This window comes from Bombina bombina, chromosome 1, assembly GCF_027579735.1.
Source record: "Bombina bombina isolate aBomBom1 chromosome 1, aBomBom1.pri, whole genome shotgun sequence".
NCBI classification, from domain to species: domain Eukaryota; kingdom Metazoa; phylum Chordata; class Amphibia; order Anura; family Bombinatoridae; genus Bombina; species Bombina bombina.
This window is the reverse complement of record NC_069499.1, coordinates 270931688-270953360: the sequence shown is the minus strand read 5'-3', so window position 1 is coordinate 270953360 and position 21673 is coordinate 270931688. Positions and strand designations below refer to the sequence as shown.

At 40.2% G+C, this 21673-nt stretch overlaps 1 protein-coding gene across 11 annotated transcripts in view; it reads right to left on the bottom strand.

The window, feature by feature from the left end:
- RYR3 (ryanodine receptor 3) overlaps positions 1-21673 on the bottom strand; it is a 1083635-nt gene that overhangs the window by 101459 nt on the left and 960503 nt on the right. For all 11 annotated transcript variants that reach the window (XM_053697970.1, XM_053697969.1, XM_053697973.1 and 8 more), the window contains 3 exons: positions 19563-19643; positions 18766-18854; positions 5604-5732 (listed from right to left, as the gene is read on the bottom strand). In XM_053697970.1, coding sequence (XP_053553945.1) covers positions 5604-5732; positions 18766-18854; positions 19563-19643 — 299 coding nt within the window. The remainder of the gene's footprint in view (positions 1-5603; positions 5733-18765; positions 18855-19562; positions 19644-21673) is intronic.

Below are 21673 nucleotides of genomic sequence, written 5' to 3'. Positions count from 1 at the left end.
TGAGCAGCAGTTAGCTAGCGATACAGCCGAGGCAGAAGCACTGCTGCTCCACTGGAGATTGCATACATCAAGGATAGAATTTGTTCACAATTCCATGAAAGCAAATCTCAGGCGACCAACACCAGGCTCTTGTGCTTGCCAAATAAATCTCACACAACTCCATTTAGTTAAAGGGACATTAAAGTCAACTCGGTTCTATTATGTCTATCAAAGAACTGCAATTAAATATTTTAAAATGTTTGTGCATGAGGGAAAAATGAAGTTAAAGCTGTTTAAATTGCTATCTGCTTCAGCTAAAATTACACATTAGTGCACATTTTGTACTCAATAATGGGTTGCTTATTGGGTGAAAAGGACATGTTGCTGGGTATGGACAACCATCCACAAACCTGTAAGCCATTATAACATACCTACTATTAGATGCATCAAAAATGACCTTAATGTCTATGTAATTAATTTGGGAGACAAAAACTTTATTTAATTATCCAAAATATATTCTACAAACCATATTACAAGGCAATAGTTGTATATAACACTACAGACATCTGTATGGTGAACTTTATTACTACTATAATTTAACACAAGTCATCTTTTTGCCATATGAAATATGTTTTGTGCTTAAAACGACAGCAAAGGCAAAATTACACTTTCCTGATTCAGATAGAGGAATCAATTTTAGGCAATTTCCCAATTTACTTCTATTATCTAATTTACTTTCATCTTTTTGTTTCCTTTTTTGAAAAGCACATCTAGGTAGACTGAGGAACAGCACAGCTCTACTGGGAGCTAGCTGCTGATTAGTAGCCGAACATATATTCTTCTTGCCATTGACTCACCCAATGTGTTCAGCTAGCTCCCAGTAATTACTTTGTAGCTTATTCCACAAAGGACACCAAACAAATGAAGCAATATTGATAATAGATGTAAACTGTAAAGCTATTAAAAAGGATATGCTCTTTCTGAGGCATGAAAAAACAGAATTTATGCTTACCTGATAAATTACTTTCTCCAACGGTGTGTCCGGTCCACGGCGTCATCCTTACTTGTGGGATATTCTCTTCCCCAACAGGAAATGGCAAAGAGCCCAGCAAAGCTGGTCACATGATCCCTCCTAGGCTCCGCCTTCCCCAGTCATTCGACCGACGTAAAGGAGGAATATGCATAGGAGAAATCATATGATACCGTGGTGACTGTAGTTAGAGAAAATAATTCATCAGACCTGATTAAAAAACAGGGCGGGCCGTGGACCGGACACACCCTTGGAGAAAGTAATTTATCAGGTAAGCATAAATTCTGTTTTATCCAACATAGGTGTGTCCGGTCCACAGCGTCATCCTTACTTGTGGGAACCAATACCAAGCTTTAGGACACGGATGATGGGAGGGAGCAAATCAGGTCACCTAGATGGAAGGCACCACGGCTTGCAAAACCTTTCTCCCAAAAATAGCCTCAGAAGAAGCAAAAGTATCAAATTTGTAAAATTTGGTAAAAGTGTGCAGTGAAGACCAAGTCGCTGCCTTACATATCTGATCAACAGAAGCCTCGTTCTTGAAGGCCCATGTGGAAGCCACAGCCCTAGTGGAATGAGCTGTGATTCTTTCAGGAGGCTGCCGTCCGGCAGTCTCATAAGCCAATCGGATGATGCTTTTAAGCCAAAAAGAGAGAGAGGTAGAAGTTGCTTTTTGACCTCTCCTTTTACCAGAATAAACAACAACAAGGAAGATGTTTGTCTGAAATCCTTTGTAGCCTCTAAATAGAATTTTAGAGCACGAACTACATCCAAATTGTGCAACAAACGTTCCTTCTTTGAAACTGGATTCGGACACAAAGAAGGCACAACTATCTCCTGGGTAATATTTTTGTTAGAAACAACTTTCGGAAGAAAACCAGGTTTAGTACGCAAAACCACCTTATCTGCATGGAACACCAGATAAGGAGGAGAACACTGCAGAGCAGATAACTCTGAAACTCTTCTAGCAGAAGAAATTGCAACCAAAAACAAAACTTTCCAAGATAATAACTTAATATCTACGGAATGTAAGGGTTCAAACGGGACCCCTTGAAGAACTGAAAGAACTAAATTGAGACTCCAAGGAGGAGTCAAAGGTTTGTAAACAGGCTTGATTCTAACCAGAGCGTGAACAAAAGCTTGAACATCTGGCACAGCCGCCAGCTTTTTGTGAAGTAAAACAGATAAAGCAGAAATCTGTCCCTTCAAAGAACTTGCAGATAATCCTTTCTCCAAACCCTCTTGTAGAAAGGATAGAATCTTAGGAATTTTTATCTTGTTCCATGGGAATCCTTTCGATTCGCACCAACAGATATATTTTTTCCATACTTTATGGTAAATTTTTCTAGTTACAGGCTTTCTAGCCTGAATAAGAGTATCAATGACAGAATCTGAGAACCCACGCTTTGATAAAATCAAGCGTTCAATCTCCAAGCAGTCAGTTGGAGTGAGGCCAGATTCGGATGTTCGAACGGACCTTGAACAAGAAGGTCCCGTCTCAAAGGTAGCTTCCATGGTGGAGCCGATGACATATTCACCAGGTCTGCATACCAAGTTCTGCGTGGCCACGCAGGAGCTATCAAGATCACCGAAGCCCTCTCCTGATTGATCCTGGCTACCAGCCTGGGAATGAGAGGAAACGGTGGGAATACATAAGCTAGGTTGAAGGTCCAGGGCGCTACTAGTGCATCTACTAGAGTCGCCTTGGGATCCCTGGATCTGGACCCGTAGCAAGGAACCTTGAAGTTCTGACGAGACGCCATCAGATCCACGTCTGGAATGCCCCATAAATGAGTTATGTGGGCAAAGATTTCCGGATGGAGTTCCCACTCCCCCGGATGAAATGTCTGACGACTCAGAAAATCCGCTTCCCAATTTTCCACTCCTGGGATGTGGATTGCAGACAAGTGGCAGGAGTGAATCTCCGCCCATTGAATTACTTTGGTCACTTCTTCCATCGCCAGGGAACTCCTTGTTCCCCCCCTGATGGTTGATATATGCAACAGTCGTCATGTTGTCTGATTGAAACCCTATGAATTTGGCCTCTGCTAGTTGAGGCCAAGCCTTGAGAGCATTGAATATCGCTCTCAGTTCCAGAATGTTTATCGGGAGAAGAGATTCTTCCCGAGACCATAGACCCTGAGCTTTCAGGGGTTTCCAGACCGCGCCCCAGCCCACCAGACTGGCGTCGGTCGTGACAATGACCCACTCTGGTCTGCGGAAGCTCATCCCTTGAGACAGGTTGTCCAGGGTCAGCCACCAACGGAGGGAATCTCTGGTCCTCTGATCTACTTGGATCGTCGGGGACAAGTCTGTATAATCCCCATTCCACTGTCTGAGCATGCACAGTTGTAATGGTCTTAGATGAATTCGCGCAAAAGGAACTATGTCCATTGCCGCAACCATCAAACCTATTACTTCCATGCACTGCGCTATGGAAGGAAGAAGAACAGAATGAAGTACTTGACAAGAGCTTAGAAGTTTTGATTTTCTGGCCTCCGTCAGAAAAATCTTCATTTCTAAGGAGTCTATTATTGTTCCCAAGAAGGGAACTCTTGTTGACGGGAATAGAGAACTTTTTTCTACGTTCACTTTCCACCCGTGAGATCTGAGAAAGGCTAGGACAATGTCCGTATGAGCCTTTGCTTGTGGCAGAGACGACGCTTGAATCAGTATGTCGTCCAAGTAAGGTACTACTGCAATGCCCCTTGGCCTTAGCACCGCTAGAAGGGACCCTAGTACCTTTGTGAAAATTCTTGGAGCAGTGGCTAGTCCGAATGGAAGTGCCACAAACTGGTAATGCTTGTCCAGAAAGGCGAACCTTAGGAACCGATGATGTTCCTTGTGGATAGGAATATGTAGATACGCATCCTTTAAATCCACCGTGGTCATGAATTGACCTTCCTGGATGGTAGGAAGAATTGTCCGAATGGTTTCCATTTTGAACGATGGAACCCTGAGAAATTTGTTTAGGATCTTGAGATCCAAAATTGGCCTGAATGTTCCCTCTTTTTTGGGAACTATGAACAGATTGGAGTAAAACCCCATCCCTTGTTCTCAATTATCAGTGGCATCATTGTCCCTACTTTGTTTGTCACATTCATCACATATATTTAAATGGAGAGGAACCTTGGCTTCCGAACATACAGAACATCGTCTATCTGATGGTTCAGACATGTTAATAGGCATAAACTTGATAACAAAGCACCAAAAAACGTTTTTAAATAAAACCGTTACTGTCACTTTAAATTTTAAACTGAACACACTTTATTACTGAATATGTGCAAAAGTATGAAGGAATTGTTCAAAATTCACCAAAATTTCACCACAGTGTCTTAAAGCCTTAAAAGTATTGCACACCAAATTTGAAAGCTTTAACTCTTAAAATAACGGAACCGAGCCGTTTTTACATTTAACCCCCTATACAGTCCCTGGTATCTGCTTTGCTGAGACCCAACCAAGCCCAGAGGGGAATATGATACCAAATGGACGCCTTCAATAAGCTTTTTCAGTGGATCTTAGCTCCTCACACATGCATCTGCATGCCTTGCTTCTCAAAAACAACTGCGCATTAGTGGCGCGAAAATGAGGCTCTGCCTATGACTAGAAAAGGCCCCCAGTGAAAAAGGTGTCCATACAGTGCCTGCCGTTTTTTTAACAGAATTCCCAAGATTAAAATAACTCTTCAAAGTTATAAACCATTAAATATGCTTATAAAGTAATCGTTTTAGCCCAGAAAAATGTCTACCAGTCTTTAAAGCCCTTGTGAAGCCCTTTATTCTTATATTTAAAACTAAGAAAATGGCTTACCGGATCCCATAGGGAAAATGACAGCTTCCAGCATTACCAAGTCTTGTTAGAAATGTGTCATACCTCAAGCAGCAAAAGTCTGCTCACTGTTTCCCCCCAACTGAAGTTAATTCATCTCAACAGTCCTGTGTGGAAACAGCCATCGATTTTAGTAACGGTTGCTAAAATCATTTTCCTCTTACAAACAGAAATCTTCATCTCTTTTCTGTTTCAGAGTAAATAGTACATACCAGCACTATTTTAAAATAACAAACTCTTGATTGAAGAATAAAAACTACATTTAAACACCAAAAAACTCTTAGCCATCTCCGTGGAGATGTGGCCTGTGCAACGGCAAAGAGAATGACTGGGGAAGGCGGAGCCTAGGAGGGATCATGTGACCAGCTTTGCTGGGCTCTTTGCCATTTCCTGTTGGGGAAGAGAATATCCCACAAGTAAGGATGACGCCGTGGACCGGACACACCTATGTTGGAGAAAAGGGTTACGTTTGCCTTTAAATATCAAGGTCTCAAAATGATGCCATGTAACAAAGTAGCAATATTTATTGTGTGACATCCTTTCTTAGATAAAGGATAATATAGTTTTATAGCAAATCAGTAAGCTAACTGCCAGTGAGAGATTTTCTTAACCAGACTAAAACTTCCCACACGCTACTTCCCCTATTGTCTAATAAAGAAAATGTCTATTTATAACCACTCCGACTTCTAACAATTCTCATTGCAAAATCAAGCTGCATCCACTCCCTAAATATACATTGGTTTACACATCTGTGATGTGTGGTTACCTGAATGTATTCTGTTAATGAGTTAAATATCTGCTTGGTGACAGCAAGAGATTTAGAAAAGTTGTGCTGTCCAGATTCGTCAATCACCTCCTTCCCTGAGTAATACCAGTAAAAGTCACTGATGGATTCCTGCAGAAAAAGCAAAGATGCACCAATTGTTAACATCATATGTGCTATGGAGCTGGAGTTAAACAAAGAAAATGGTTGGAAGGAGATTATTAAAAGCATCTTCTAAAGTAGTACAACAATCTCAGCTGATTTACCGTGATAGGATATTTTAATTTCTTTCTTTCTTGACACGGTGAGTCCACGGATCATCAATTACTGTTGGGAATATCACTCCTGGCCAACAGGAGGAGGCAAAGAGCACCACAGCAAAGCTGTTAAGTATCACTTCCCTTCCCACAACCCCCAGTCATTCGATTGAAGGAAAAGGAGATAAAGGAAATAACACAAGGTGCAGAGGTGCCTGAGGTTTATATATAAAAAAACTGTCTGAAAACATGGAGGGCGTGGACGCACCGTGTCAAGAACGAAAGAAATTTAACAGGTTAGCATACATTTTGTTTTCTTTCTTAAGACACGGCGAGTCCACGGATCATCAATGTTGGGAATCAATACCCAAGCTAAAGGACACAGATGAGGGAGCGCAAGACAGGTAACCTAAACAGAAGGAACCACTGCCTGCAGAACCTTTCTCCCAAAAGAAGCCTCAGCCGAGGCAAAAACATCAAATTTATCAAATTTAGAAAAAAGTGTGCAAAGAAGACCAAGTCACAGCCTTACAAATCTGTTCTACAGAGGCCTCATTCTTGAAGGCCCAAGAAGAAGACAGCACCCTAGTGGAGTGAGCTGTAATTCTCTCAGGAGGCTGCTGTCCAGCAGTCTCATAAGCCATATGAATTACACTTCTCAACCAGAGAGAAAGAGAAGTGGCAGTAGCTTTCTGGCCTTTACGTTTACCAGAAAAGCCAACAAAATGCAGAAGACTGGCGAAAGTCCTTTGTAGCCTGCAGATAGAATTTAAGAGCCCACACAACGTCTAAGTTCATAGGAATAGGCCCAGGATAATGTTTTTATCCAATCACGATCATGCACAGGTGTATATTAGAGTATTGGTGATTATGAAGCGCAGAAGGGCTGAAACACGTCAGCAATAGTTCATTGAGTGTATTCCTATGGCACACTTTGTCACCCAGATAACGCTTTGTTTTGGATTAACTTTTTGTCCCAATAAAGCCGTTTTTTAAGTGCATTCAGTCCCTGGTGCTGCTTACTACACATGACATTTGATTGCTAGGAGATCGAGCAAGCACAGAGGACCTTTCAGCACAGCCTTATACCGGTTATTTACACTCACCATCACCCACCAGCGGAGGAAAGAAGAGCAGTCAAAGGAGGCGTGGCCAGCTGATAGACGCTCACCGGGTACGTCAGACGCCGAACAGCGGAACGAGGAGAGGACCCAGGAGGGGAACGGTACTTGGTGGGAGGCATGTAAAGGTCCTGGTTTGACCGGCGGAGTGATTGCTTCCATTGGAGAGTACCCCTGTGGACGGGCCGACTCCCACGCTGGAACTCATTGGCAGTGACACCGGGAGTTACCGAACAGCTTGGTGAGCGAGTAGGGGAACACCCTGTTTATTTGTTACACAAGACTCTGATCAGGATTAAGTTATAATATCCCCTACCACATGGACATTTGTTTGGTGCTCACATGATAAGTGACTTTTTGACAGAGAGAAGGAACAACAATTTCCTGATAAACATTTCGGTCCGAAACAACCTCAGGAAGAAAACCAAACTTGGTACAGAGAACTGCCTTATCTGCATGAAATATGAGATAAGGAGAATCACACTGCAATGCTGAGAGTTCAGAAACCCTCCAAGCAGAAGAAATAGCAATAAGAAACAAAACTTTCCAAGATAATAACTTAATATCTATGGAAAGCATAGGCTCAAACGGAGCCTGTTGTAAGACTTTAAGATCAAGATTAAGGCTCCAAGGAGGAGCAACTGATTTAAATACAGGCCTGATTCTGACCAGGGCCTGACAAAAGGATTGTACATCCGGTACGTCCGCCAGACGCTTGTGCAGCAGAATAGATAAGGCAGAATTCTGACCTTTGAGGGTACTGACAGATAACCCCTTCTCAAGGCCTTCCTGGAGAAAAGATAAGATCCTTGGGATCCTGACCTTACTCCAAGTAAATCCTTTAGACTCACACCAATAAAGATATTTACGCCATATGTTATGGTAAATCTTTATAGTGACAGGCTTACGAGCCTGAATCATGGTCTCAATGACCGATTCGGAATACCCACACTTAGCTAAAATCACACGTTCAATCTCCAAACAGTCAGCTTCAGAGAAACAAGATTTGGATGAAGGAAGGGCCCCTGAAGCATAAGTTTCCACAGAGTAGAGATGACATCTCTACTAGATCTGCATACCAGATCCTGCGAGGCCATGCAAGAGCTATTAGAATCACCGATGCTCTCTCCTGCTTGATCCGAGCAATGACTCGCGGAAGAAGAGCAAACGGAGGAAAGAGATATGCCAACTTGAAGTTCCAAGGAACTGCCAGAGCATCTTTTAGAAAGGCTTGAGGATCTCTCAACCTTGAACCGTACTTTAGGAGCTTGGAATTCTGATGAGACGCCATCAGATCCAATTCTGGTAACCCCCATTTGGTTATTAATCTGGAAAACACCTCCAGATGGAGTTCCCACTGCCCGGGATAGAAAGTCTGTCTGCTCAGAAAATCTGCTTCCCAATTGTCCACTCCTGGAATGTGGATGGCAGATAGATAGCAATTGTGAGTCTCTGCCCACTGGATGATCCGGACCACCTCCTTCATGGCTAAGGAACTCCGAGTTCCTCCTTGGTGGTTGATGTAAGCCACTGAGGTTATATTGTCCATCTTGAACCTGATAGACCGGGCTAGGGCCAGCTGAAGCCAAGCCATCAAGGCATTGAAGATCGCTCTCAACTCCAGAATGTTTATGGGAAGAGAAGATTCCTCCTGAGACCAAAGTCCCTGCTCCTTCAACAAGTCCCAAACTTCTCCCCAACCCAGCAAGCTGGCATCTGTGGTCACAATTACCCAAGAGGGTCTCTGGAAACACGTCCCCTGGAACAGATGTTCTTGGGAGAGCCACCATGGTAGGGAGTCCCTTGCAGCTTGATCCAGAACTATTCTCTGAGATAGATCTGTATAATCCCCGTTCCACTGAACGAGCATGCATAGCTGCAGAGGTGCAGAGCAAACAGAACTATGTCCATGGAAGCCACCATCAATACAATTGCCTCCATGCTCTGGGCCACAGATGGCCATGCCACCCACTGTAGGGCCATTCAAGCGGACAGAATATTGGCTCTTCTGACCTCCGTCAGAAATCTTTTCATAGATAGAGAGTTTATAATGGTTCCTAGGAAAGTCACTCTTGTAGACGGAATAAGAGCTTTTTTTCCAAATTGATCTTCCAACCGTGGGAATGAAAAAAAGCCAACAAGATCTTTGTATGGGATTCTGCTAGCTCCAAGGATGGTGCCTGAACCAGAATGTCATCCAGATAAAGCACCACTGCAATTCCCGGAGCCCGAATTACTGCCAATAGAGCTCCCAGGACCTTAGAGAAAATTCTGGGAGCTGTGGCGAGGCCAAAAGGAAGCGCTAAAAATTGAAAATGTTTGTCTAGGTAAGCAAACCTCAGATATTTGTGATGATTCCTGTGAATGGGAACGTGCAGGTACGCATCCTTCAAGTCTATGGTCGTCATGAATTGACCCTCTTGAATCAGAGGAAGAATGGCAGTCTCCATCTTGAAGGATGTCACTCTGATGAATTTGTTCAGTAGCTTTAGATATAGAATGGGACTGAAAGCTCCCTCTTTTTTGGGAACCACAAACAGGTTGGAGTAAAATCTGAGACCCTGTTCCTGACTTGGAACTGGAACTATCACTCCCAAGAGGGAAAGATCCTATACACATTTCAAGAACACCTCTCTTTTTATCTGGTCTACAGATAATCTTGAGGGGTGGAACCTGCCCCTGGGAGGAAAAGTCTTGAACTCTAACTTGTACCCCTGGGACACTATATCCACTGCCCACGGGTCTGGAACGTCTCATTCCCAAGATTGCGAAAACTGAGAGAATCTGCCCCTCACTTGATCCGATCCCAGATCGGGGGCAACCCCTTCATGCTGACTTGGATTCAGCTGCGGGTTTCTTGGATTGCTTCCCCTTATTGCAACACTGACCAGGTTTCCAGGAAGTCTTGGCTTGTTCCTGCTTGGTAGAGGCAGGGGAAAACTTACCTCTGAAGTTACGAAAGGAACGAAAATTAGACTGACGTCCCTTTGATTTATTCTTCTTGTCTTGAGGCAGAAAGTATCCTTTACCACCCGTGATATCAGAGATAATCTCTGCCAAAGCTGGCCCGAACAAGGTCTTTCCCTAGTAGGGTATAGCCAAAAGCTTAGATTTAGAAGAAACGTCTGCAGACCAAGACTTAAGCCATAGCGCTCTATGCGCTAAAATTGCAAAACCAGATATTTTAGCTCCTAACTTAATGACTTGCAAGGAAGCATCAGATATAAAGGAGTTGGTTATCCTGAATTTCCTCCAAGGGAGATTCAGCTTGCAAGGACTCAGACAAAGCATCAAACCAATAGGATGCCACACTGGTTACTGTAGCAATGCACACTGCCGGTTGCCATTGTAACCCATGCTGAGTATATATCTTCTTTAAAAAGATCCATAGGATCCTTGAAAGAGCAACTATCCTCAATAGGGATAGTAGTTCTCTTAGCCAAAGTGGAAATCGCCCCTTCCACCTTAGGAACCATCTGCCACGACTCCTTGAAGGAGTCAGCTACCGGGAACATTTTCCTAAAGACAGGGGAGGGGGAGAAGGGAATTCCTGGTCTCTCCCATTCCTGGGTAATAATCTCTGTGGCACAGTCTGGCACTGGAAACACCTCCCCAGATGAGGGGACATCAAAGTATTTATTCAGTTTGCTAGACCTTTTAGGGTTGACAATGATAGGCGTATCGGAGTCGTCCAAAGTAGCTAAAACCTCCTTTAACAAGACACAGAGGTGCTCAAGCTTGAATCTGAAGGAAACCACTTCAGCATCAGATGAAGGAATTACACTATCCGAATCTGAGATTTCATCCTCAGAAGCTACCGAAGAATCCTCCTCCAATTTATGCGAAAGAGGAGTCCGGTCAGCCTGAACAGGAAATTATACCTTATCTGATTCTATAATTTTCCTCTTACGCTTCCCCTGCAGCATGGAAATGGCTGCTAGTGCCTCAGATACCGATGAAGATACCTGGGCTGCAATCTCAGCCTTTAAAAAAAAGAGGAACCACAGGGCACTGCATGTCACATTGCTGCAGATTGAGCTATATTAGAGAGAGGCTGTGGTAACGCCTGGATAGCATCATCCTGAGGGAATGGTGGCTCAGAATCAAAAAGTTTGTCTATATATAAGAGAGTTCTATCTATACAAGAACTGCAAAAAGGCAAAGGGGGTTCCACTTGGGCATCCAAACAGAGTTTGCACAGAATAGAAGGGCTAGACTCTCGAAGTCCATTTTGCACGAGAAATTATAACACAATTTTCCTGTTTAATTTCCGATAAAAAAAGAAACCGTTACTGAAAATAACTTGTTAAGCAAAGGGGCTCTACTCTTTAGCACAGGACTTACTAACACACCTCCCCAGCACACTCTACACCTCAACACTAAGCTGAGGTGCCTACCTGCTCCTTCTGGCACAGGATGACAAGCTGGATTGTCGAAAACGGAGCCTGTTGTATCTGTAGGAGAACACAAGCGACAGAGAGGGGAACTAAAATAAGTCAGTGCGACTGATTTTTCTGATGAAACAGCGCCAAAGAAAAACGATGCTCAGAAAGGAGGAGACACACCCCTTAATGACGTCACGCCAAGTATCGTCTAGAAGCCGCATAAACTAATGCCGTTACTGACTCTAAAAACACTAACAGTCCCCACATCAAAATGACTGCACATATAAGCAGTACACTTCTGAGCCACCAATAAAAGAGAAAAAATAAAGTTTCCCTTTGTTCCCTTATTCTACCGCCACACAGTAACCTGCATCCTGCCAGAAAAATTCTTGCTTCAGGAATTATTGCCAAATATGGTGCATTTATGTGTTGTAGTGCCATATATGTATAGAAATAAAAATAGCACTTACCTGCGGACAGCTCACCAAGTATGAGAGGAAGCCACACCTCACAGAGACCTGTGGATAGAAGAAATTAAAAAAGTAAGCCTACTCTGGCATTCTGTTTGCGGGCAGCAATTCTGTCAGGAAAACACAGTGAGGCCCACCCCACAAGTTCCTAACTGCTTGAAAGCTACCACAGTCCTACTGAAGAGAAGATCAGTGAAGATCAGAGCAAGCCTGCACAGGCTTCCAAAATAAAAATATCTTGATAGAAGAATCTTAATCAGACACCTAAAACTTCACCTCCTCCTCGCACTGAAGGCAAAGAGAATGACTGGGGGTTGTGGGAAGGGAAGTGATACTTAACAGCTTTGCTGTGGTGCTCTTTGCCTCCTCCTGCTGGCCAGGAGTGATATTCCCAACAGTAATTGATGATCAGTGGACTCACTATGTCTTAAGATATAAATACATTTTTACTTGTCAATCAATATTTCTCTTCCTATTCAGAGTTACACCACATGAAGACACATTGGATGCATTCTTCTATGTTAGATTTTTCTCTATCTACATCTTATCCAGCAACTTGGCTACACATGAACGGGAGGTAAGATGTAGCTGAGACTGGAAAGAGGACTACACTGAAGACCATGTACAGGGTTCTCAAACAAGATCCAAAAATTTAGGGGGCCCTTCTGGCTCTTCAAATAGTAATATAAGTTCCTACAGTGCTGCCTGAGCTCTACCTGCATCATGTCTGGCCATTATATGTGCAAAACAGGGCTCATAGTATACAAAAGTGTTTGCATTTGCCTTTACAAATATGGTGGCAATTTTTCCAAAACTACCATAAGTATTGTACAGAAAAACCTGCCACCATATATGTACAGGAAGGTGCAAGTGCACATCCTCTGGCTTTGACTAAACAAGAGAGAAGGATAACACACAGCCACAGAAAAGCTTTATATCATTTATACAAAAGTGATTCTGAGAGAACCATGAAGGTCAATTTAATGGACAGTAAACACCTTGTAATTACAAGACGTTTCTGTTGTGGTACTATTGAATAACTTATCAGGCAGGTTTTAAAACAAATTAACATTCAGCGAGATTACGAGTTTTGCGTTAGAGGCTATGTGGTGCTAACGAGCATTTTTTTCTCACTGCTCACTTAAGACAACACTGGTATTACAGGTTTTTTTAAACTCGGCGTTAGCCGCAAAAAGGTGAGCGTAGAGCAGAATTTTGCTCCACATCTCAGCTCAATACCAGCGCTGCTTAAGTCAGCAGTGAGCTGGCTGAACGTGCTCATGCACGATTTCCCCATAGGAATCAATAGGGGAGAACCGGCTGAAAAAAAACCTAACACCTGCAAAAAAGCAGTGTTCAGCGTCAAACGTAGCCCCATTAATTCCTGAACTTCAATCCTATTGGCTGATTGAATCAGCCAATAGGATTTTTCCTACCTTAATTCTGATTGGCTGATAGGATTCTATCAGCCAATTGGAATTCAAGGGACGCCATCTTGGATGACGTCATTTAAAGGAACCGTCATTCGATCGGGTAGGTCGTCGGTCTGGATGGATGCTCGCGTCGGAAGTCTTCAAGATGGAACCGCTCCTCGTCGATGGATGAAGATAGAAGATGCCACCCTGGATGAAGACTTCTGCCCGTTGGAGGTCCTCTTCTGCCCCGGATCGGATGAAGGACTTATGCCCTTGGAGGACCACTTCTGCCGGTTGGGTGAAGATGTCTCAAGGTAGGGTGATCTTCCAGGGGGTAGTGTTAGGTTTTATTAAGGGGGATTGGGTGGGTTTTAGAGTAGCGTTTGGGTGTGTGGGTGTTGCTTTTTAATGTTGGGGGGGTATTGTATTTTTTTTTTTTACAGGTAAAAGAACTGATTACTTTGGAGCAATGCCCTGCAAAAAGCCCTTTTAAGGTCTATTTGCGTATAGGGTAGGGATTTTTATTATTTTGGGGGGCTTTTTTATTTTATTAGGGGGATTAGATTAGGTGTAATTAGTTTAAAATTCTTGTAATTATTTTATTATTTTCTGTAATTTAGTGTTTTTTTTTTCTTTCATACTTTAGATTATTTAATTTAATTGTAATTAATTGTAGTTAGTTTAGGTAATTTATTTAATTATAGTGTAGTGTTAGGTGTAATTGTAAATTAGGTTAGGATTTATTTTACAGGTATATTTGTATTTATTTTAACTAGGTAGTTATTAATAACTATTCTACCTAGTTAAAATAAATACAAAGTAGCCTGTAAAATAAAAATAAACCCTAAGCTAGCTACAATGTAACTATTAGTTATATTGTAGCTAGCTTAGGGTTTATTTTATCGGTAAGTATTTAGTTTTAAATATGAATAATTTATTTAATTGTAGTAATTTTATTTAGTTTTATTTAAATTATATTTAAGTTAGGGGGGTGTTAGGGTTAGGGTTAGACTTAGGTTTAGGGGTTAATACATTTAATATAGTTGCGGCGACGTTGGGGGCGGCAGATTAGGAGTTAATAAATGTAGGTAGGTGTCGGCGAAGTTAGGGACGGCAGATTAGGGGTTAATAAAATTTAACTAGTGTTTGCGAGGCGGGAGTGGTTTAGGGGGTTAATATATTTATTGAAGTGGCGGCGCTGTCCGGTCGGCAGATTAGGGGTTAAAATGTATTTAAATGTTTGCGATGTGGGGCGGGGCCTCGGTTTAGGGGTTAATAGGTAGTTTATGGGTGTTAGTGTACTTTGTAGCACTTTAGTTAAGAGTTTTATGTTACGGCGTTAGCCCATAAAACTCTTAACTGCTGACTTTTAAATGCGTTAGGACTCTTGACGGGGTAGGGTGTACCGCAGACTTTTTGGCTTTGTAATACCGGCTTTAGGAAAATCCCATTGAAAAGATAGAATACGCAATTGAAGTAAGGGGATTTGCGGTATGCTCGAGTTGCAGAAGAAAAGTGAGCAGTACACCTGTACCTGCCAGACTCGTAATACCAGCGGGCGGTAATAAGCAGCGTTTGGACTTCTCAACGCTGCTTTTTAAGGCTAACGCAAGACTCGTAATCTAGCCGATTATTTTTTCTGCAATTATTTATCAATAGCCAAACTCCATCCACCATTTGCCTTATCTGGAGTAGCCAATCTGGACTTTAGTTAGCAGAAAACAAGGCTAGCCTGGGTTAAAATATTAGTATAAAGTGAATTGTTTTGCAGTTGTTATCAGCTAAAAACAATTATGGACAGATATGAAGAAGAGAGTCAGCAGGGTGTAGTTTACGTTTTGTGGAAGTAGAAACATTTTACATACAAATCACTGCCCCTTTAATATATATATTGATGACAAGAGGTAAGCTATTGGTTTCTACCTTTAAAACCAGGCAAGGAGCTCTATGTCCACTAATCATTTTTCCTAGAAGCCCTTCATAAATCGCACTTGCAACAACCATGCTTCTTACAGCTAAATGATTACACTATCACAACCATGCTTCTTACAGCTAAATGATTACACTATCACAACCATGCTTCTTACAGCTAAATGATTACACTATCACAACCATGCTTCTTACAGCTAAATTATTACACTATCACAATCATGCTTCTTACAGCTAAATTATTACACTATCACAATAGTGTAGCTAAAATATTACAATTTAACATCCATGCTTCTTACAGCTTAATTATAACACTATCACAACCATGTTCTTACAGCTAAATTATTACAATAAGACAACCATGCTTCTTACAGCTTAATTATTTCAGTATCACAACCATGCTTCTTACAGCTAAATTATTACACTATCACAACCATGCTTCTTACAGCTAAATTATTACACTATCACAACCATGCTTCTTACAGCTAAATGATAACACTATCACACCATGCTTCTTACAGCTAAATTATTACACTATCACAACCATGCTTCTTACAGCTTAATTATTACACTATCACAATCATGCTTCTTACAGCTAAATGATTACACTATCACAACCATGCTTCTTACAGCTAAATTATTACACTATCACAACCATGCTTCTTACAGCTTAATTATTACACTATCACAACCATGCTTCTTACAGCTTAATTATTACACTATCACAATCATGCTTCTTACAGCTAAATGATTACACTATCACAACCATGCTTCTTACAGCTTAATCATTACACTATCACAATCATGCTTCTTACAGCTTATTACACTATCACAACCATGCTTCTTACAGCTTAATTATTACACTACCACAACCATGCTTCTTACAGCTACATTATTACAATATCACAATCATGCTTCTTACAGCTAAATGATTACACTATCACAACCATGCTTCTTACAGCTAAATGATTACACTACCACAACCATGCTTCTTACAGCTAAATGATTACACTACCACAACCATGCTTCTTACAGCTAAATTATTACACTATCACAACCATGCCTTCTTACAGCTTAAATATTACAATATACAAACCATGCTTCTTACAGCTTAATTATTACAATATCACAACCATGCTTCTTACAGCTAAATTATTACAATATCACAACCATGCTTCTTACAGCTAAATTGTTACACTATCACAACCATGCTTCTTACAGCTAAATGATTACACTATCACAACCATGCTTCTTACAGCTAAATTATTACACTATCACAACCATGCTTCTTACAGCTTAATTATTACACTATCACAACCATGCTTCTTACAGCTTAATTATTACACTATCACAACCATGCTTCTTACAGCTTAATTATTACAATATCACAACCATGCTTCTTACAGCTAAATTGTTACACTATCACAACCATGCTTCTTACAGCTAAATGATTACACTATCACAAACCATGCTTCTTACAGCTAAATTATTACACTATCACAACCATGCTTCTTACAGCTAAATGATTACACTATCACAATCATGCTTCTTACAGCTAAATGATTACACTATCACAATCATGCTTCTTACAGCTAAATTGTTACACTATCACAACCATGCGTCTTACAGCTAAATTATTACAATATCACAACCATGCTTCTTACAGCTAAATTGTTACACTATCACAACCATGCTTCTTACAGCTAAATGATTACACTATCACAACCATGCTTCTTACAGCTAAATTATTACACTATCACAACCATGCTTCTTACAGCTTAATTATTACACTATCACAACCATGCTTCTTACAGCTAAATTATTACAATATCACAACCATGCTTCTTACAGCTAAATTGTTACACTATCACAACCATGCTTCTTACAGCTAAATGATTACACTATCACAACCATGCTTCTTAACAGCTAAGTATTACACTATCACAACCATGCTCTACAGCTAAATGATTACACTATCACAATCATGCTTCTTACAGCTAAATGATTACACTATCACAATCATGCTTCTTACAGCTAAATTGTTACACTATCAACACATGCTTCTTACAGCTAAATTATTACAATATCACAACCATGCTTCTTACAGCTAAAGTATTACACTATCACAACCATGCTTCTTACAGCTAAATGATTACACTATCACAATCATGCTTCTTACAGCTAAGTATTACACTATCACAACCATGCTTCATACAGCTAAATGATTACACTATCACAATCATGCTTCTTACAGCTAAATGATTTACACAATCACAATCATGCTTCTTACAGCTTAATTATTTACACTATCACAACCATGCTTCCTTACAGCTAAATGATTACACTATCACAATCATGCTTCTTACAGCTAAATGATTACACTATCACAACCATTCTTCTTACAGCTAAATGATTACACTATCACAACCATGCTTCTTACAGCTAAATGATTACACTACCACAACCATGCTTCTTACAGCTAAATGATTACACTATCACACCATGCTTCTTACAGCTAAATGATTACACTACCACAACCATGCTTCTTACAGCTAAATTATTACACTATCACACCATGCTTCTTACAGCTAAATGATTACACTATCACAACCATGCTTCTTACAGCTAAATTATTACACTATCACACCATGCTTCTTACAGCTAAAAATTTTACACTATCACACCATGCATCATTCAGCTAAATTATTTACACTATCACACCATGCTTCTTACAGCTAAATTATTACACTATCACACCATGCTTCTTACAGCTAAATGATTACACTATCACAACCATGCTTCTTACAGCTAAATGATTACACTACCACAACCATGCTTCTTACAGCTAAATGATTACACTATCACAACCATGCTTCTTACAGCTAAATGATTACACTATCACACCATGCTTCTTACAGTTTAATTATTACACTATCACAATCATGCTTCTTACAGCTACATTATTACAATATCACTTTTCTGATGCTAAACAGCAGCAGATGTAAAACACCACTTTACAGTATAAATGGAATCAAATTGCCATTGTATGAGAGGAGGCCAAACCACAATAATCTGTTGATTAAACATCTGAAGCCGGGCAGCTTTAGAAGAGGTTTTACTTCAAATTAATGTTTTCTTCTGTTCATAATGAATTCTACTGCCTTGTGTGGGACAATCTCATATAACCTCCACAATTAAAATATGCCTATTTTTTTTTTTTTTTTTTAAAAAGCAAACATTCACTTTCAACTATATTAGAATCAAACAGCTTAGAATATACCTTACATTGCTTCCCAACAAGTGGGCTTTCAGATTCAATGGCATACGAAGTGTTTCTTTGGCAATGAATCAATACCATTTTTGCACATCCGAAATTTCCACTAATGATGTGTGACTCATAACTCCATTGTGTAACCTTAATATCACAAAGCAAACTAACAGCTCTGATCTTAAAACATTACTAAATTAGCTAGAAAAACACCCACCCACACATATATATATATATACATATATATATACTGCATATATATATCTCAATTGGCCCTTACGTTGCATAAAATGATATACTAGGAAATGGTGTCTGGTTACCTGGAGGCGAAGAAGATAATCCACAGTGCTAATGATGATATTCACTGTTGTTGTGTTACCCATTTGGGTTCGGAGAAAATTCTGAAAATCTAAAAATGTAATCAAATATGAAAATATAGTTAAAAGATATAGTTTAAGTACTCAGCATTTCATTACCTGCTTAACCACAGGACCATGGAGAAGGCTTCAAATTATGTTCCCCTTGTAGTTTTATAGCATGGATTTTATATTTAATGTTGGGTAAACAACATAGTTGCTCATAACCTTATCGATATGTATATTTATATGTCACATTCCCAAAACAAGACATATCACTTTGGTTTAAGCCAGAGGTCGGCAGCCCAAGAGCCAAAGCAGGTCTGCTGCCTGTTTTTGTACAACACTTATGTATTGTCTATGGCTGCTTTTGCACAACAGTAGAGTTAAGTATTTGTGAAACAGACGATATGAGTGCTCTTTTTTTAGCACTTCTTCACAAAAATAAAATTAAAATGAGACTGCAGACAAAATAGGTTTCCAAATGGCTCATGCACTTGTCTTATATATTACATTTCAATATTAAACATTTATAGATATATCTCCTTGATTTTGGCTCTTAGACTGAAAATCTAAACTAATCTCGCCCTGGATTAAACTAATGTGAGATGGTTGGACTTAGAGTTACCTCACAAAGGCCTGGTTTAATAAATCTAAATCTTGTGCCTATACGCTTTATAATTTTTAAAAAAATGTAGATATGAAAAAGTAAACTGAGCTATGCATTTAGGTAGTTCCCATAAACATGTTGCAATTCTTACCATTGTTATGTCCCTCACATAGAAGTTGCAGAAATCGGAAGAGGTCTCGTGTGAACTCATCATTCTGCAAAACTTTCTCACCTAGGACAGACAATGTAGTGTTGATCAAATTGTCCTCTTTTTTTTCTCACCTTTTACTTGCTGTAGTTTCTTGGCAAGTGGTATTAACTGTGGATTATTTTATTCTTTTTACTTATGAATAAATCTTTTCTTCAGAGACCTTTAATTGCAGTTTAGCAAGATGAAAGCCACAAAAAATATGCCTAATTGCTCCTACATGTACCCATCCTACACTTCAATTTTACATTAAGGAAACAGAATAGCGCTCACAAAGATGTTTTATGGAAACAAATTCCCATATAATGCATTCTGAACTAAGATAACAAGAAATGCAATTTTCTCTCTAATCTCTATGGTTGTTTTATGTGTTAGGGAAATTTAAATTGATCTCATACAAATAAAATATGGATTGCACAGAAAATTAATTAGCTGCAATCTGTAGATTGCCTGCTTATCTCACCGTAGGCTACAATATCATAACGCTGGCATTAAAATGTTGGGATTAGAGACAGAGGCTTAAAACCAGTGTAGTTTATAATACCAACATATACTCACACTCCATCATGATAGCATTTTAGGTTTGCCATTTGTAGTTGAAGTAATATTGGCAGAAATGGAATTGAATTTTAGTCAAGTCATTTTAGTACTTAAGAAAAAGTATGCATATATATAATAATATGGTAAGATGAATACTCATGCAACATGACACGGATTCTGTGCATTGAACTAGATTACCTAAGAATTCCAAAAAACTATCAGGTAGATTACGAGTTAAGTGCGCTATAGGGAATTTAAGGAACGCAACAAAGTTTGCATTATTTAACCCTCTATAGCGCAGCCATTACAAGTTTTGAAACAGCCGGCTTGTGAGTGCGATATGGGGGTTTTAAGCTCCATACCGCACAAAATTCAGGCGCTGTTTTGACGTGCTCGTGCACGCTTTCCCCATAGACATCAATGAGGGGAGCGGGTTAGAAAAAAAACCTAACACCTGCGATCACGGAATGAAAAGCTCCGTAACACAGCCCCATTCATGTCTATGGGGAAAAAAAAGCAACGTTTAAACCTAACACCCTAACATAAACCCTAAGTCTAAACACCTCTAATCTGCCGCCCCCAACATCGCCGCCACCTACATAATGTTATTAACCTCTAATCTGCTGTTCCCGATATTGCTGCCACCTAAATAAATCTATTAAAAACCGGGCACTAATTTATCGAAATTGACCTTAACTTTAAGATAGGGAAATTTTAATTTTAATATAAAGTTTGGGCTTTCGGTTTAGAGGTTAATAGTTTCATTTAGTATATTTCGTTGTGGGGGCTTGCGGTTTAGGGGTTAATAGGTTTATTATAGTGGCAGCGGTGTAGGGCTTAATAACTTTAGTATAGTGGGGGCGATGTGGGGGGACGGCAGATTAGGGGTTAATTATATTTAGATAGTGTTTGTGATGCGGGAGGGTGGCGGTTTAGGGGTTAATAACTTTATTATAGTGGTGATGGTGTTGGGGAGCGGCGGAATAGAGGTTAATAAATGTTATTAGTGGCGGCGATGTCGGGAGCGGCCGATTAGGGGTTAATAAGTTTAATTTAGTGTTTGCCATGCGGGAGGGCCTCAGTTTAGGGGTCAATAGGTAGTTTATGAGTGTTTAGTGTACTTTGTAACACTTCAGTTATGAGTTTTATGTAACAGTTTTGTAGCGTAAAATTCATAACTACTGGTCTCAGATGGCGGTACGGATCTTGTCGTTATAGGGTATAACGCAAGGTTTTTAGCCTCACCGCAAAACTCGTAATGGCAGCGCTATGGAAGTCCCATGAAAAAATGTAATTTTTACGAGTGCGGGACTGACATTGCGTTACAGGCTAAAAGGCTTGCGGTACAGCTCGTAATTGCTGCGGTGCCGTTTTAACGCTTAAATTACAATTTTTTCAGCGTTAAAAGATGAATGCACAACTTGTAATCTAGGTGCATGTGAGTTTAGTCCTTATATATAAAAAATGTAAAGGGATGTTGTTCTCATGTTTTGTACTATTCATATGAAAGAGAA